At 37.5% G+C, this 17,500-nt stretch overlaps 2 protein-coding genes across 4 annotated transcripts in view; one reads left to right on the top strand and one right to left on the bottom strand.

Moving 5' to 3' along the window:
• Positions 1–17,500, top strand: part of lrba (LPS responsive beige-like anchor protein) — a 333,604-nt gene that overhangs the window by 199,511 nt on the left and 116,593 nt on the right. For 2 of the 3 annotated variants that reach the window (XM_052138116.1, XM_052138115.1), the window contains exons 37-39: positions 1,182–1,306; positions 8,733–8,873; positions 10,904–11,040. In XM_052138116.1, coding sequence (XP_051994076.1) covers positions 1,182–1,306; positions 8,733–8,873; positions 10,904–11,040 — 403 coding nt within the window. Of the gene's footprint in view, positions 1–1,178; positions 1,307–8,732; positions 8,874–10,903; positions 11,041–17,500 lie in introns of all 3 variants that reach the window. The other variant, XM_052138114.1, reaches the window with a different exon arrangement.
• Positions 12,452–15,199, bottom strand: mab21l2 (mab-21-like 2). The gene has a single exon (XM_052138142.1). It carries the CDS (start codon positions 13,945–13,947, stop codon positions 12,868–12,870), a length of 1,080 nt encoding a protein of 359 aa, XP_051994102.1. The 5' UTR covers positions 13,948–15,199; the 3' UTR covers positions 12,452–12,867.

Here is a 17,500-nt window from a genome sequence, read left to right as displayed (position 1 = left end):
CTCAGCTGGCCCTGGACTCAAACTCACGACTCCAGGTGTGATAGTCAGCGTCAATACTCGCTGAGATACCCAGACCCTCCCTAGCAACCAGGCCAATTTGGTTGCTAAGGAGTCCTAGCTGGAGTCACTCAGCACACCCTGGACTCAAACTCACGACTCCAGGTGTGATAGTCAGCGTCAATACTCGCTGAGATACACCGGCCCCTGTATTACATGTATATTAAATATGTTTTGTACATTTTACTCAAGTTGTTTCAGTCTAAAATAAACGCAATGAGGTAAAAAAGATCAATGTCAGTAAAACACGTCTTTCTGCTGAGTTACATGCAAAACATCTCAACCAGTTTATTCTGATTCATGAGCAAATGACTCGTTTGAACCGGTTGCAGGTTTTAATCAGTGTGACGAAAACATTATCACAGTTTATGTTCATTTTGTTGTTTTGCATACATAATTATTATTATCTGATCACATTTCAGCTTATCCTCAATTTCTGCACTTTGCTCTGCAGAGGGGTGCAGCAAAACAAGGCCGATATTATGCAGCTCTGCCGGTGCCACTTCACACTGGATCGGCTAATTTCTAACACATGTGTCTCTCTCTCGCTCTCTCACAATCTCTCTATCTCTCTCTCACACTCTTTCTCGCTCTCTCTCTTGTTCTCTCTCTTTCTCTCTCTTGCTCTCTTTCTCACTCTCTCTCTTGCTCTCTTTCTCGCTCTCTCTCACTCTTGCTCTGTCTCTCTCTCTCTCTCACACTCTTTCTCGCTCTCTCTCACACACTCTTTCTCTCTCTTGCTCTCTTTCTCGCTCTCTCTCTCTCTCTCTCACACACTCTCTTTCTCGCTCTCTCTTTCTCTCTCTTGCTGTCTCGCTCTCTCTCTCTCTCTCACACACTCTTTCTCGCTCTCTCTCTCTTGTTCTCTCTTTCTCGCTCTCTCTCTCTCACACACACTCTTTCTCGCTCTCTCTCTCACACTCTTTATCGCTCCCTCTCTCTTGTTCTCTCTCTTTCTCGCTCTCTCTCTCTCTCACACACACTCTTTCTCGCTCTCTCTCACACACTCTTTCTCGCTCTCTCTCTCTTGTTCTCTCTCTTTCTCGCTCTCTCTCTCTCTCTCTCACACTCTTTCTCGCTCTCTCTCACTCTTGTTCTGTCTCTCTCTCTCTTCCTCTCAGCAGCAGACTGCGGGAGTTCTGGCGCCTGGACTACTGGGAGGATGACCTGAGGAGACGTCGGCGCTTCATCAGGAACCCGTTTGGGTCCACACACTCGGAGGCCACGCTCAAGGCTGCTGCAGAGCATGGTGGGTAATACACAGTCACACGCTCTCTCTCTCTCTTTCTCTTTTACGCATTCGCTCTTTCACACACAAACACGGCCCGGTCTGTAGACCTGTGACGCTTTAAGCCCTGTGAGAACATGTACACGGCTGTTAAGATTAAAGCAACATTCACCATCAAACTTTTACAGCATAAGACTCCGTTAAAAACAATCATTATCATTAAGTTAGCTATTGTGATACATCTTACCCGTACACTCCCTCACTGTACTCCCGGCCTTTGTTTCTCAGGTAATGTGATTGCACTAATTCCTCTCATTAGCTCAGGTATTCTCATGGTGCTAACTGTGCTTAAATTGTCACTCTGTGTTCCTTTCTTCTCATGCATGTCAGCCGCTGGTATAACCGGTAAGTAGAGCTGTGAAATGAGTCGAGCACTAGCGGTGAGGGGTTTGTGTGTTGTTTAGATGTGTTGACTTGTAGTTTTTTTCCACTACATTATTAGCAGATTCTTGTATTCGTCGCATCTGATTTTAAATCTTTATCTTTTTTTGTTTGGTTTGTGGCGTTGTGTTTAGAGCACTGCTCCGTTGCTTCATCCTGTGCAATAATGCATATCACATATGAGACTTCTGCCTCATCTTCTGCGCGAGCCAGCCTGAGAGGTAGCAGTGCCATTCAGTACTCAGATTTGAGCAGCTTAACCTATTGCACCCTTCCGAAACGGGGCCATTTTTGAGTGAAAATGTCTCAATATGTCACCGGTTAGTCCCCCCTTAGACTGACAAAGGTCCTCAAGACAAACGAGCAATGTGACAGAAGTCAATAAGAATGTGATCTTAAAGCAATAAGTGCTCTGAATCGCAGCATCCTCGGAGACCGATGGGCCGCCCTAATGGTCATAATATGCAGCTGGACGGAGGGCCCTGAGGGGATCTGGTGATTTCTCTTCCTTTACTCTTCCGCTTTTTCTTCTCCCTCTTTCTTTTGGTAACTATGGACTTGGTTAAGTTCTAGCGTTCCTTAAGGAACACTTTGGATCCCCTTTGAAATGTAAGCTAAAGCTTTGAGGCCTTAAAGCGCTTCATTATATATTTGAATGTTTCCCCAGTGACTATCCAGTGCAGGAAATAATCAATCCATCCATCCGTATTTATGTGCACATATGAATTGTACGTAAAAACCTGTACAAGATGAATGCGCGAAATAAGGGCATGTATAAATGCCATGAACACCTCCGAGCGTCACTGAGCCGTACCGCGGACGTTAACCAGATCACTTCCTGTCCAGGAAGAGCTGTGAACTGCTCAAGCGCTCAGATGCACGCGCCGTCAGCAGAGACTCCAGCCAAAATATAAACGAGTGAATATGTCGCTCCGGCTTCACTTTAAACCAGCCATAGGGAGTTTAGACACGGCGTGTTAATGACACGCCGTGATGCAGAGCAGGAGACGCGCTCAGATACATTTCTGTGGAGCGATAAAATGATGAAACTAAATCTCAAAAGTTTTGTTTAAGAGCTCGTGGATTTAATCAAAGAGCATTAAAAATAATGTGTGAAAGTGAGGAAATTAGGACAGAAATTTCGCACTTTTGCATAATATAATAAAATATAAATATAATACAAAAAATTGGTTATATAATATTTATTATTAAAAAATTAATTATGAAGTTTTATGAAGAAATTAGGACAGAAATTTCACACTTTTGCATAATATAATATAAATATAAATATAATACAAATATTTGTTTATAGAATATTTATTATTAAAAAATTAATTCTGAAGTTTTATGAAGAAAATAGGACAGAAATTTCGCACTTTTGCATAATATAATATAAATATTATACAAATAATAATTTATATAATATTTATTATTATATAAGCTTTATGAAGAAATTAGGACAGAAATAACTTATGATTGCATAATATAATATTATATAATAAAAAATTATATTTTATATAATATGTTTTTTATGTTATATAATTTTAATGAGTTCCAAAAACAACAGTGTAAATGTCAAATTGACCAAAACTAATGTTGACCAAAAACAGAGACATATTTTAAGATTTTGGGAATAATTTAATATTGAAAACAATTTTCATATAATTTCAAATATTTTTCAAGTCTTTAAAGGAAATCATATATATTCCTATTTTATTATTAGATTCATATATTTGAAGCAAAATATATGAAAAAGATATCTTAAAGTGTTTGAAGCACACATAGAAATATCAAAACGTATATGACAATAATTCATGAAAGCCCTTAAAATAGACGATTAATTGCCATAATTGCAATTATTTCTTTGACAATTAATCATCAGCCAAATTTCATAATCGTGACAGGCCTAAATTCTGCATTTGGCAGAAATGCATTTATTATTAATGACTAAATTAATATAAATTAAGGTTCTTAAATGACGAGGAAAAAGTGAACAGAAAGATAACTGAGAAGTGAATTGATGCTTATAACTTGATGTTTGCCACAGAAAGTCTTTCCTGCTGACCCTAAATTTGTTACAAAAGTGGAATGAAAGACTAGCCAAGATTTCAAGCACAAGGGTCATATCTGTCTGTGATTATTCTCATGACATGCGGAAGAGAAAATCAGACTTTCATTTCCAGTATTAATATTTAAATAGATGTGGTGTTTTTGTTATTTAGCACACTTATTCAGTTCAAAGCATGTCACAACATGTGTCAAAATGTTAAACTATATTCTTAAAGGGACAGTTCATCCAAAAAGTTCTCATTATTAATTCACCCTCATGATATCCCAGGTGTGTTTGACTTTCTTTCTTCAGCAGAACACATTTGAAGAAAAGCTCAGTCGGTCCTTATAATGCAAGTGAATGGAGATTTATCTTTTGAAGCTCAAAAATCACAGAGAGTCAGTAGAAATGTCATCCAAACGACTCCAGCGGTTACATTAATGTCTTCTAAATAAACACAATCACTTATAGTGTGAAAAAAGATCAATATTTACGTGCTTTTTAACTATAAACCAACGCTTTAGTTAGGCTTCACGAGAGGGTGGATATCATGCGGTCTCTCGTGTGATGTATTCACGTTGCCATGGATACCGACGTAATCTCACATTCTTCTCTCGGCTGAGACATCAGGATAATCACACAAATGCACCATTGTGAGTAAAGAAGCAGATAAATACAGATGTATACAACCAATATACTGTACATTGTTCCTCCTTCTCACTTGTAAACAGCGCTGCTCACCGGAAGGATGATTTAAAGTTTAAAAAGCACGTAAAAATGTATCTTTTTTTGCACCAAAAGTGATCGTGTTGATTTAGAAGACATTAATGTTACCGTTGGAGTCGTATGGATGACGTTTATTCTGACTGTCTGTGATTTTTGAGCTTCAAAAGAGAAATCTCCATTCACTTGCATTATAAGGACCTGCTGAGCTGACATATTTTACTATTATTATTCAAACGTGTTCTGCTGATGATAGAAAGTCAAACACATCTGAGATATCATGAGGGTGAGTAAATAATGAGAGAACTTTAGTTTTTTGGTGAACTGTCCCTTTAAGACATTGCAGCACATATCTATATTTCCCCCAAATACCGCCTGTAATACAGAGTTTTAAAGAAGCAACATATTGAATATTTGTAGATATGTATATTTGGATTAATACAGAACGCTTGCTTTACAAATGGCTTTTTGTATTCATCACTCGACATCAAAACTCCCCTTTTTACACATGCATGATTGTGATCGTTCATCGCCAGCCAGGAAACAGCGCTGCGATTTACACACCTACGGCAGATGGATGGCTGGTAGTTTGGTAAGTTATGTATTTATGGCTGGAAAGCGCCATCTTTCCTATAGGATTGATTCGGCTAGGTGGGGTTTATGGTGTTTGGGAACTCAAAGGAGTGTAAATACCTGAAGACTAATGTCTCTGTTCCTGTGATCAATAAGCACCTCCTGACTTCACTCCTGGCTGCACTCTTGTTAAAAACAAATTCGTTAATTCTGACAATTTAATTGCCTCGCCTCGCTCTGCCCTTTAGTCGCATATAAATGAGCATTTGAACCTGCACGGAAAAGGGAAACGGAGCTTAAAAGTGTAACGCGACTGCATGTATTTACATTAGCATTTGCTGAATGAGGGGAATAAATGAGCTATTTAAGTGAAGCTGATGTGTGAATGTAATCTTACAACATGAGTTTTTGAGTCCTTTAGGAGCACTGCTCGTTCTTCCCTGCCGTTTTTCCTAACACAGATTTTGAGTCTTAGTACGGTTTGATTGGACGTCATTATAAAGCAGAAGCTCGCGTGTGTGAAACACATGAACGATGCAACAACACTGAAGTCATCCGTTACATTCCCGGAAGTCCTTGTGATATTTAAAAAACAATTCTAAACTTCAAAAGAAATTGCTACAAATTAACTACGGAATTTAAATGAAGCTTTTTTCATCTGCTAGAACTACAAACGTATGTTGTCTTGATGTATGCATTTTTGTTTTATATATATATATATATATATATATAGTTCGAGCAAGCTTGCATTTATTAATCTCTGAGCTTGGTTTAGAATTAACCCTTTCAGCTCCGTTCAGACATGTTCATACATAAATGTTAGTAAATATACGTGTGGCAGAATGCATAGAAGTAACTTCCTTTCTGTTCGATCCTTATGTCCACTCTGTCTGGTGTGAACACACGGGCATGTGGTATATATTAGGAAGCTGGTAGTCATTTCACTGCTGCTAACTACAAATACTCTGGGGAGAATTAATTACAGGAAGACCGTTCTAAATATGAGTGCACCAGAATACTTTCCATGAGAAGAGATTTCTCTGCTCTGCTTTTCTAATGGTTTAGTCGGTCTATTTATAAAAAGTTGTCTCAGGGTTTTGCTTCAAGTGCAAACACAAACCCCCTCAGGTGATGCATCTGGAGAGAGGGGTCAGAGGTCACGCGGTTCTGCGTCCATGCCGATCTGGACCGGACCTCTACAGATTGAGCTCTCCGAAGCAGCTGAGAGTTTGCTCCGTCACCTCTGTGTTTACATAGATGAAGGATTGCCTTTGTGTCTACTGTAGACCCATTCCTGCCCCTCACCGCTTGGGAATGCAGTGCTCCGTAAATGTTTACAGATTAGCATTTTTCTTAAATAATCTACGCAGGACCTCAAGTCACGTGGAGAGGATATCAGAAAGGGCCACTTCAGTTTTGTCCGGGGTTAGCCTGGCATGCAGGAGTATTTGTCTGACTGTGGGCTTTTTTTTGTCTGTTTACTCACAAATCTAAATTGATTTCATTTGATTAAGGGAACGGGTAGCGCTGTTACTGCCCCGTCATCTGCACATAAACAAGAACGTCCTTTTGGGAACTTCACAAACTAATCTCGTTTTATGGACACTTAATTCGTGCTGTTTTAAATGATCAGGCAAAACAAACGTGCCAAAGAAAGGAACAAGTATAAATAAAAGAAATAAGGATAAACGTTTTAACGCATTATCATTAAGATGTTTTGATCAAATATACAATGAAGTTATTTGATATATTTAATATATGATATTCAAACTTAAAACGAAAATGATGCTAGTGACAATGTTGGCGATTGGCTACAAACTATTCGACCGATAAAACTATTTTCAGCTATTGCAGATTTGGCACTTTGGTGTCTATTAGATGCTCAAAATGTTTTTTGGAGCAACCAAAAACCGTATTAATACAATTTACGGTAAGTTATCAGCAGCTGCGGTTGCCTACTGTAAAATAAAAAATACAGTAACCATGTTTCAGGCTTAACGGGATTTAATTTTAATGGCTGTTTATTTTACGGTGCATTGCCGTTGTTTATATTATTAAATGATAAACTTGATACATTCACTTTGTAATGTACTGTTAATCGCCGTAGTAACTACAGAAGGTCACATGATGACATGAAGTTCATCAAAAGTGTCCCGTCCAGGAGCAATAACCAATACTCACACAAACACTAAACACCATCAGGGTAACACGTGAAATTTAAATAATGCAATAAACATGAAGTAAACTTCATCAAATGTGACACAGAACACCCCAGTGTACTCTGTAAAAATGTCTGTAATTTTAACAGTAAAATACTGTAAAAATGCTACAGAAATAAAATGTTAATTGATTAATGAACATTAACTGTAAAATATACAGTAAAATATTTAAATATATTTTAAACAGTAAATAGTTTGTACAGTAAAATGTTGTAAAATTAAAAAAAATTTGATGTAAAAAGTCCGATTTTCCTGTATAAATAATGGTAAAAATGTACATTATGTTTGACTAGAGAGTACTTGTACTTTTAACTTTAAATTATTTTTTAAATTACAGTAAAAAAACGTAATCGTGCGTTCCCAGAATTCCCTGCATGACCTGCAGTTCATTATATTTTATTAGAATAGTTACGGTTCTTCTAAATTTTAATTTCATTTATGTACAGTGGGGTGTTCTGTGTTACTTGTGTAGTTGTGTATCTGTGTATTTGATGAAGTTTAGTTCATGTTTATTGCATTATTTAAATTTCTGATGGTGTTTAGTGTTTGTGTGATTATTGGTTATTGCTCCTGGACGGGACACTTTTGATGAACTTCATGTCATCATGTGACCTTCTGTAGTTACTACGGCGATTAACAGTATACATTATAAAGTGAAAAGAAGATTTTGACACTTTCAGAAGGCTAATATCAAGTTTATGAATTATTTTTACTGTAAATTTAACAGATTTTTATTTTTATTTTTTTTACAGTGCAATTTTTTAAAATTACAATAATTTTAAACTGTATTAATACAAATTTATAAAATGTTTACTGTATTTTTTACATAATTATTCTGGTAACCACAGCTGCCAGTTTTTTGTTTGTTTATGTTTTACAGTGTCATACAGCAACTGATATTAAAAATAAGAAGAAACAACTATTACCATGAAATATAATTACATATAATGGGTCACGCAGGAAATTCCAGGAGTTTCCTGCATGATTATTGTTTTATTACTGAAATTTTAACAATAATTTACTGTAAAAAGTACATGTGCTCTAATACATTTTTACCTTTAATTATACTGGAAAATCTGACATCTAAAAAAAATATATTTTTACAACAAAAAAAATCTGTAAAACTACCTGTACTGTCTTTTTAAATGTATTGCAATTTTTACTGTATATTTTAAGGTAACAACACGTTTTACTGTAGCATTTTTACAGTCTTTTACTGTTAAAATTACAGTTTTATTTATTTATTTTACATTTTAGCCAACATGTCAATTGAGTCTTATCCATAATGGATTGTATACTATTAAAGTAACAACAAATGTAATTTTAGTTTTAAATAACTTTAAAAAAAATATATGTGTATGTATGTAAAGTATGTCTTGTACTTGCTCCGTGAGTAAACATGTTTTGGCGCAGTTGAAGGATGTTGTGTTGTTTTCTGCAGCTCCAGAGGAAGACGTGCTGAAGGGCAAACAGTCCATCAGGAGTTCAGTGTTGGGGAATCAGAACTCGGACAGTGAGCTGCTGCTGGAGGATGATGACACTCTCTCATCCCTGGAGGAGAAAGACCTGGAGAACCTCACAGGTAGAGTCGCATCTTCTCTGCAAGCCACGCGACGCGACGCTCCCGTCATCAACCAAGCTTTGTACACTGGCTGCATGCGTGCGATCTTTATACACGCTCATTATAATCAGCAACGCGGGTTACATTGCAACGCGCGTTGGTTACGCTAGCCTCGGTTGTCGCGTCGCGCGATTGGAGATGTCCTGTCATCCGCACTGCAAGCGCCCCCGTGTTAATGAGGGGGTCACGCCATTATCACTGACAGTCCTCTCTCATTAGCGGCCTGGGATCGGGTTAGGGCTCAAAGTCCCGCAGTCATCACAGGAATGTAAAGGAATGATCAAAACATCAACCCCCTTGTTTACATTCATTTGAATAGATTTGGCGCCAAATATTCATGAAAATGTTTTTCAACTTCGTTTATAATGATGTGTCAAGACGACATATTTTTTTGGATAAACAGCAGATCGGCACCTGTGAACATACACACTGCAGACCTAAAGCACAACAACAGTTTTGTTGTTGTTGTTGTTGTTGTTGTTTTCTGGAAGGTTTCAGTAGACGCATATTAGAGGTCTCAGATTGTTTTCCATGTAGAGTAATTGTCTAAATGGATAATAACGTTTTGAATGGCCTATAATAAATATAAATATAAATAATATATTCGTTGTTATAGGCCTATAATGTTTTGAAGATTTACCCGCGTAAATGACCAAACACGTGGCGGGAAATAACAAAAGTGGCATTAAACGTTTCAATAAACACGGAAGCTCACTTGTACTCGTTATCTTATGTGTTTCATACTTATACTTTTTTTTAATATTGCATATTTGATTTTATGTGCATGCTTTGCCTTTATTATCGTGATTGTACAGCACTTTTGTAGCCTATAGATCACCGTTTGTAAAGTGCTCTAAATACATATGATCGATTGATTGAATCGGATTAATTATATTCAATTCATACCGTGTCATTCGGAATTCTTGATGTCATAGCTGGCTGTAGAATTAAACATATAGTTAGCCATATAGCCAAATAAAAAAATGCAAACTATATTTTAGACCCGTCTCGTGCCGATCATCCACTTGGCGAGCGGTTTCGTTCAGGCACAATTAAATGCGTCTCGGTTTAGCGGGAAAAATGTTCTTTCTCTCCCCGGATTACATGCTGATGAACATATCTGATCATGCCACCCGTTTGTGAACTGAAGGGTGCTTTGGGGAAATCAAACATGGGCTACTGACTGCAACATTGGCCCTATACGGCGCAAATCCAGTGCTTGTGTGCATGTAGAGAGACTCCCCAGAGAAGCCCTTCAGCATTGTCATGTTGGCATAAATTAAGATTAATGACAGATTAAACCCAAAGCCCGCAATCAATGCACACTGATTGACAGCTGATTTCAGCGCTCTTTGACAAGCTCGACTATAGATGAGGATGAATCGCTTAAACGGGAAATCCGATTTATGGAGGAAGTTGAATGAATTCGACGCTTTTTTTTTTTTTTTATGTTATTTTTTTTTATTATTATTATAATAATTTTTTTATGAAATACTTTTTCAATTAATTTGAATTAATACCGAATATTTGTTAAAAAATATTATGGAGAAGATTGTAATATTATATAGGGAATATGGTATAGCATTATTGTTTTACACCAGTAATATTATAATAATTTTTTTTTTATTATTGTATATGAAATAAAGTATAATTAATTCTAAGTCAGAATATTAAACAAGTTTTTAAAATGTGTTTTTTTTAATGGCCTAATCATTTGACTTAAAACCATTTTCCTTATATAAAACTGTATTATTTACTGTATTATATACACTTTTATTTTGGAGGCTTTTTTTAAGCTTATTAAAACTACAGACGTAGCAGGAAGTTGATATGGGCCTTTGTTGAGTTTATGTGTTACAAGTAAACACTCTTAGTACTCCTTTGAAAGGGTTTGAATGCCAAGGGCGGGGGAGGCACACACACACACACACACACACACACACACACACACACACACACACACTAACCGATGTGCTGGTTGTGATCACCAGGGCCTGTTAACCTGAGCACCAGCGCACAGCTGGTTGCACCCGCTGTCGTGGTAAAAGGCACACTGTCCATCACGGCCCTGGAGTTATATTTTGAGGTGGATGAGGAAGACCCGAGCTTTAAGAACATTGATCCCAAGGTAAGAGCCCTACAGATGTCCAAAATGACTCCCAGTGTCACATGATCTGTGCACACTAAAAATGGAGTGACCTGCATTAGTATGATCAAGATCCTCGGCAGAGTTTTTAATATATACTTTTCATATTAGCACTCTGCCCCCTTTGTGTTTCACAGAGTTTGTGGACTCTGACTGTTTGTTGCTGTATATCTTATTGTGTAAATGTGTAAGATAACTTGGATAAGGATAAATTGGACATGCCATAACACAGAGTGTGTTCTCCGGCGGATAGAAGAGTGTAAAAGTGTTCTCTTTCCCCGTAGCATGTTGCATGTGTAACGATTGTTCATCGCAGATGTGGGTCAAGGCTAATAAAGTGTTCCCATTGGCTTACAGCCGAGCCGTGCAGCTGAATATCATAACTATTGACTCAAATGCTTAAAGACGATTATTTAATTCAGCGTTCTGCCGAATGCGTGATTCAGTGATTATTTTGTTTGGCTTGTGGAAGAACAAATATTGAAATATTGATTTTAATATTTCCTTTCATTGACTGTTCAATTCCCTTTCTCCTTTTGCACTTTATTGTTTTTAATAATTATTTTAGATGAATAATTTGCTATTAAATATTTATATTTTCTCTTTTACTTTAGTTAAATATTTGTAAACTGTAAATAATTGTCAGGGAGAAAAGAAAGTAGCTATGTGATATTTAGTTGATTATTTGTTTGTTTATTGCAAAAAAAATTGTCTGAACATTTATTTCTGTATATAGTAGTTTTAATGATTTTACTGTGTTTTAATAATAATGATAATAATTTTTTATATATATATTTATAATAATAATAATGTTTTTTTTTTTTAAATCTGTGATTTCCAGAGTGAATAATCTGAAGAGTCAAATATTATAATTAGATTTCTGTATATTTTAATCTCTTTCTAGAACAATTTATATTATATATACCCTGAATTAAATGTCTTTAAATCAGTGCAATTCACTGCCAGCAGTATGTGAGATAGATGGCTTGTTTACGTTTCATTTGTAATATTTATGTTTATTTTATTTAGAAGTTTGAATGTTTTTTTTTTTTGCTCATTCGCGCGCAGTTCAGATCGTTATTGCTATTTTTATTATCTTTATTTTGTTGTTATTTGCTCTGAAATAAATCTCTTTTTCCTTTTCCCCTCAAATCAAAATGCAACGCTTATATATTTCTTACATTTTTACATCTTGTGCTCATTTTAGGTTTCCAAAAATGAGCACAAGTACACACCCTCTAAATATTTAAATCTAGATTTGTTTTTGTCTCAGTAGCAAGACAACACACAGTCACACACTATCAGTAAACTCTTATGTTGGCATTATGCCACGAGGTGTGTTTGTGAATTCAGTAATGACAAATGCCACGTTTAAATATCATCGTGTCATGATTTTATTACGTTTCAATTTTTCGGTCACATCATGGAAAAAAAAATTGAACTTGGCACGCTACATTTTGTAATTCTCAATTAAAGATTCTTGTGCATATATTTAAATAAAATTTTCACTTTGTGAAAAGAGTTCAAACAAATAACAAAAATCATTTCAATTAGCTTAAAATGTACCTTAATTTCTCTCTCTCTCTCTCTCTCTTGCATGTCCCGTTAGAACCAAAAGCAAATGCTTCGTGTTTTTTTTTTTATTTAAAATGTAAATATAAAATAATAATAATAAAAAAAAAATCTCGGTTTCATTTCTGAGAGCACCAAGATCACAGTCTCGCCACTTTCAGTGATGTGATCTCAAACGTCCCGTTCATATTAAACGACAGACCGTCCTTTTGTTTTTCCTTTTCGTTTATTTGCATCTTACAGTTTATCCAAACTTTTAGCATTGGTAAGGATTTCTCTGGCCAGTCTCCAGGTTTGTTTGGCCGCTGTTTCCAGCGCTGAGTGTGGCTTACCCTGAAACAGGTCTAGATTGGGTAAGAAGTAATGTGGGCACCGGCGGCACTGGAGACAGGAGATGAGCTGCAGCAGGATGCCGTTCAGACGGTCTCCGAGGCACGACTCATCCCAGTCGGTCTCCCGCGGGTGTTTCTCGCTCTCGTACAGCAGCAGGGTCTTCATGTGGTAGTTGTTGAGCGGCTGCCCCGGCAGCTCAAGGTGTCGGTCACGGAGAGTCTTAAGAACTGAGAGGCATTTTTTCCTACAGCCCGACATCAGAAGCCTATTCTCGGCCTCGGCGAATTGCAAGACCCAGGCGTCGCTCTCCGCCGAGCTCTGTTTCCCCGTTAACGAGTAGCACTCTTTAGAGAGGAGGTTAAAACCCTCTGCTTTCACCTCCGCCACACGGTTCGGCCCAGGCCATGGGATGTGGGGCATGGGCCATTGGGCGGCACTTCTAGGCCAGATGCCCGTGCACTTGAAGGCCGGGGTGATTTGCACCACATACCTCTCCCGAATGCGCAGTTTCACTTCGCTGGTGTCCGCCACCATTTTAACCACGTCCCGATAGCTGCATTTATCCACGGCCTGGGCCACCAGGGTCTGGAAGCGGGAGCGGATCTTTCGGGCGGAGAGATAACCGGAGGCGGTGATGAACTCCACCCACAGAGACATGCTCCTCTTGCGGCCGTCGCTGAGTTTGAGCACGGCGCAGCCCGGCAGAGAGCCGTCATCCACGAAGTTAAAGACTCCCATCTGGTTCAGGTAAAGCACGACCTCAAACTCGTTGGGTGCGATGACCTCCATGCCCTCATAGCGCGCGTCTATCTCGCTCAGAGAGCTGATAAAACGGGGCTCTTGGACCTCTACCTCCTTCAACACATCCGACACCACCTTGCACACCTCTCGAATGGTCTTGGCGATGGCCGCTTTGCGCGCCTGGCATCTCTCGTTGTAATATTTATTGAGCTGGTAAACCAGCTTTGCTTGCGTTGCAATCATGTTTGGGCACAGATCCGGACTGTAGACCGGAGTTTCGCAGTACGCCGATGGATCCAATGCTTACCGGTGAAGCCAGAGGCAAAACTCCCAGCAAAAAGAAGAAAAACCGAAGTTTGCGCCCGCAGCGGATAGGCGTCAAGTTTGGGTCTGGAACCGGATAGAGAGATGCAACGCAATGCGACTCTACTTTTCCAGAGCAACTTGAAAGGATTTTAAAGGTGCTTGTTCGCCAAGCTTGTATCAGCTGTGGGATAAATCTCCGAGCGTCATGTCATCATCTCTCTCACTTGTGTTTGCGCATGAAAACTGTGCGCCAGTGTGCAGTTGCCCAGACACAGCCGTGAGTGCTGGAATTGTTTAGTTTATGAATGGTCCTCTTGCTGGAGTGAAAGGGGGCCGGGCTTCTGTGCCTGGCCAATCAAAGGGGGAGCTGTCAGTGCAAATGGCCAATCACAGCCTCGGTGCGCAGGAGAGTCCCTCTCCTCCTCTCCATCCTGCTCCGAATCAACGGCGCCTCCAGGTTAGGACAGACAAACGGCAGCAAGAACGCATATTTCACCCCAAGCCGTCATTTTCTCCAACTTGCATGGTGAAAATGACCTTATCTCGGTTGCTTGTTTGTCAGATGGGATTTTGTTTTGTTGAAATGTAAAGCAGTTGTGGTCTTGAAAGTCAGAACTGACTGATTGATTTATGTGGATTGTAATATTATGACAGTGCACTGTTGCATTCGTCTTCCGACATTTCACCATGAGAGCTTTAAATTGATCAAAATGTGCGTGTGTGTGTGTGTGTGTGTGTGTGTGTGTGTGTGTGTTTGGTCTTAGAGATGCCTTGTGCAATATTGTAATAATTGAGGAACTCGGTCCAGTTCTTTAGTTTGCGCGCGCGGAGTCTTTGCGTGTATGCGTCTTAGCTGGGAAATGTATTATTATTATTTTGTATTATGAATTATTAATATATCTCTCTATTTGCTTGGCATATCATTAATATGCGATGGTCGGTAAAATCAGGATCTCTCTCTCGGGTTTATTCAGTGTTATTGTGATTAGATCACAGCTTGAGCTTTAATGAATTGAGGTTTAGAAACGCGCTATTGCAGATGTTTGAGCAACATGAGCATGTGTTATTTAGACAAGATATTTCTGATTTAACTTATGCACAATAATGCATATAGACAATACGACGTTTGTTAAAGATAAAAGAAAACGGGAATGTAAAAATTTTTTTTTATTAATAATAATAATAATAATAATAATAATAATAATATAAATAAGCTGAACTAATGTTTATGATTGACTTGTAATTAATGTTTGGTTAGAACAATTATTTATTTCGTTGTTTGGTTGTGGTTACTCTTTTCCAAGAGTAATTTTGTTTTTGAATTAAGGCATTTGCGTCGATCGTACCTATATATTATAAATGCAATTGTTTTACATTCGGCCGTTTTGTTCTTCGATATCCTTAAATATTTTATATATAATTGTATATATAATACCCCGTTTTATATATATATATATATATATATATATATATATATATATATATATATATATATATATACCTATATAATATTTTAATATATACCATTTTGTATATATAATATCCCGTATAGGCTATATATAAAATATTTAAATTTGTTCTTAATCTAAGCAGCACCTCATCGGCAGTGTCGCGTGTTTAAATGAATAATTTAGAGAGGAGAGATTGTTTGATTGGTAATTGAAGTCTCTTATCAATGCATATATATTCATGTTCTATACGTTAAACCCTTAAAGGCAGACGGAAGGGGTCTGTAGGGGTGCATACCGATATAGGACGCGTTGCACAGACTACCCTCCGAAAGTTCAGTCCCGTGACTATGAGTGTGTGTTGTTGGGCCGATCGGAGAGTCCTCTGGGTGTTTGATTTGTATCGCTTGAGTAACGCTGTTTATCCCGCAGAGCAAGTGTGTGTTCTTTCTGCTCACGTCACGGCGTTTTATTTAATTGCGCAAACATTATTTTTGCCCTTAAACCATGTAAAACAGCATCACTAAATCAAACACCGGGGAGATGATGGTAATATTAATAGTGATATGATTAAAAAGCAATTGGATTAGTTTGGGCAAAAAAAAAAAAAAAAAAGATTATTTGCTAAATAAAAATAATAATAATAATAATAATAATAATAATTCCATAATAAGAAAAGCGCTCCTGGACTTCTCACCGAACTTATTATTACAGAAAAAATATAATACACATTTCACTTAGATTAAACATTTTATTTTGAAGTTTTGTTCCATTTTGCACAAAGTCAGAAAAAAATAAAAATAAATCAATGTTATTTTAAATGATACAAATGAACTTAAAACTTTTTAAGAGTATTTTTTTTTAATCGTTTTGTCTAGAAATGTTTAATTGTAAACATGCAGAAGCAAAAAGAAAACTGTGTTCACTTAATCATTCAAAGGGCCCCAAATGGGAGTGTGCGATGTGAACCAGAAAATATGTCGATTAATTTCAAATACCAGAACCACTGACAAACTCCGCATATGTTCTACATAACATCCCTCCCAAAACCACCTTATTTTAATTCATGCAACCACATCTGTACACATGTAACACTGCTTACTATACAAGCATTTATATCATCTTCAACATACCCGATGCAATTTATGAAACATGTGAAACTTAAAGTTAACCTAATATTTACAAGTGCATTTAAACATCAAAACTGCACATTATAATTCTCATTCTGTACACAGATCTCAGACTCCGTGAAAGGTCAATCCACTCAATTTACCCTCTTGACAAGAAACAGATCTATATGAATATGCTCAGATGACATCGCACACTCACTAAAATATCATCATGCTTAGAAAGTGTTTAGAAAGTTCATCTCGCTTGTTTTATCCAAAGTTATTATTCTTTTATTCTTTTGGACTGTCTGGGTTGATGCATCTATTATAGTGACCCTTACTACACGGCGAGCTATATTAAAATGTGTAATCACTATTTATTTATGAGTTAAATAGTTAAGCATATATTGACCTGAATACGTCAAATCATTTGAAGTGTTTAGACCAGGGGTTCTCAACCGTGGGCATTCAAAGGATGCCAGGGGGGCACTGAGATCAGTGCAAATCAGTAGAGTGGGGGGCGTTAGGTTGCAAATGCGTTTTATCAATACGATTATCAAACGTATCATCAAGTTCCTCTTTGCATTAAAACGTTCATCAGTTGGTTCTCGATTATATGTGTTGGTATGCATTGTACCACTGAGCCTAGCAGCGTCTAAGACACCTGTATGACTCTGTACATGGATACGGCTCAATGGACAGAGCAGCGCGAGCGCAAAGAAGGTGCATTTGTACTCCCAGACCGGTCTCGAGCTCTTAAACTCGCAGTTTTGTGAGAATCAGTGAGATAATATCATCATAACATCACTCCAGCTCTATTAAATGTGTCATAGGCTACATTAGGGGACTGAGGGAATATAATACAATTTTTGTTGCAACTTATAAATGTTTATATTTTATATTTATTGTTCATACATGTGTTTAGAGTAGCTG

This window comes from Xyrauchen texanus, chromosome 11 (genome assembly GCF_025860055.1).
Source record: "Xyrauchen texanus isolate HMW12.3.18 chromosome 11, RBS_HiC_50CHRs, whole genome shotgun sequence".
Taxonomy (NCBI): Eukaryota; Metazoa; Chordata; class Actinopteri; order Cypriniformes; family Catostomidae; genus Xyrauchen; species Xyrauchen texanus.
This window is presented reverse-complemented; position numbering and strand designations above follow the sequence as displayed.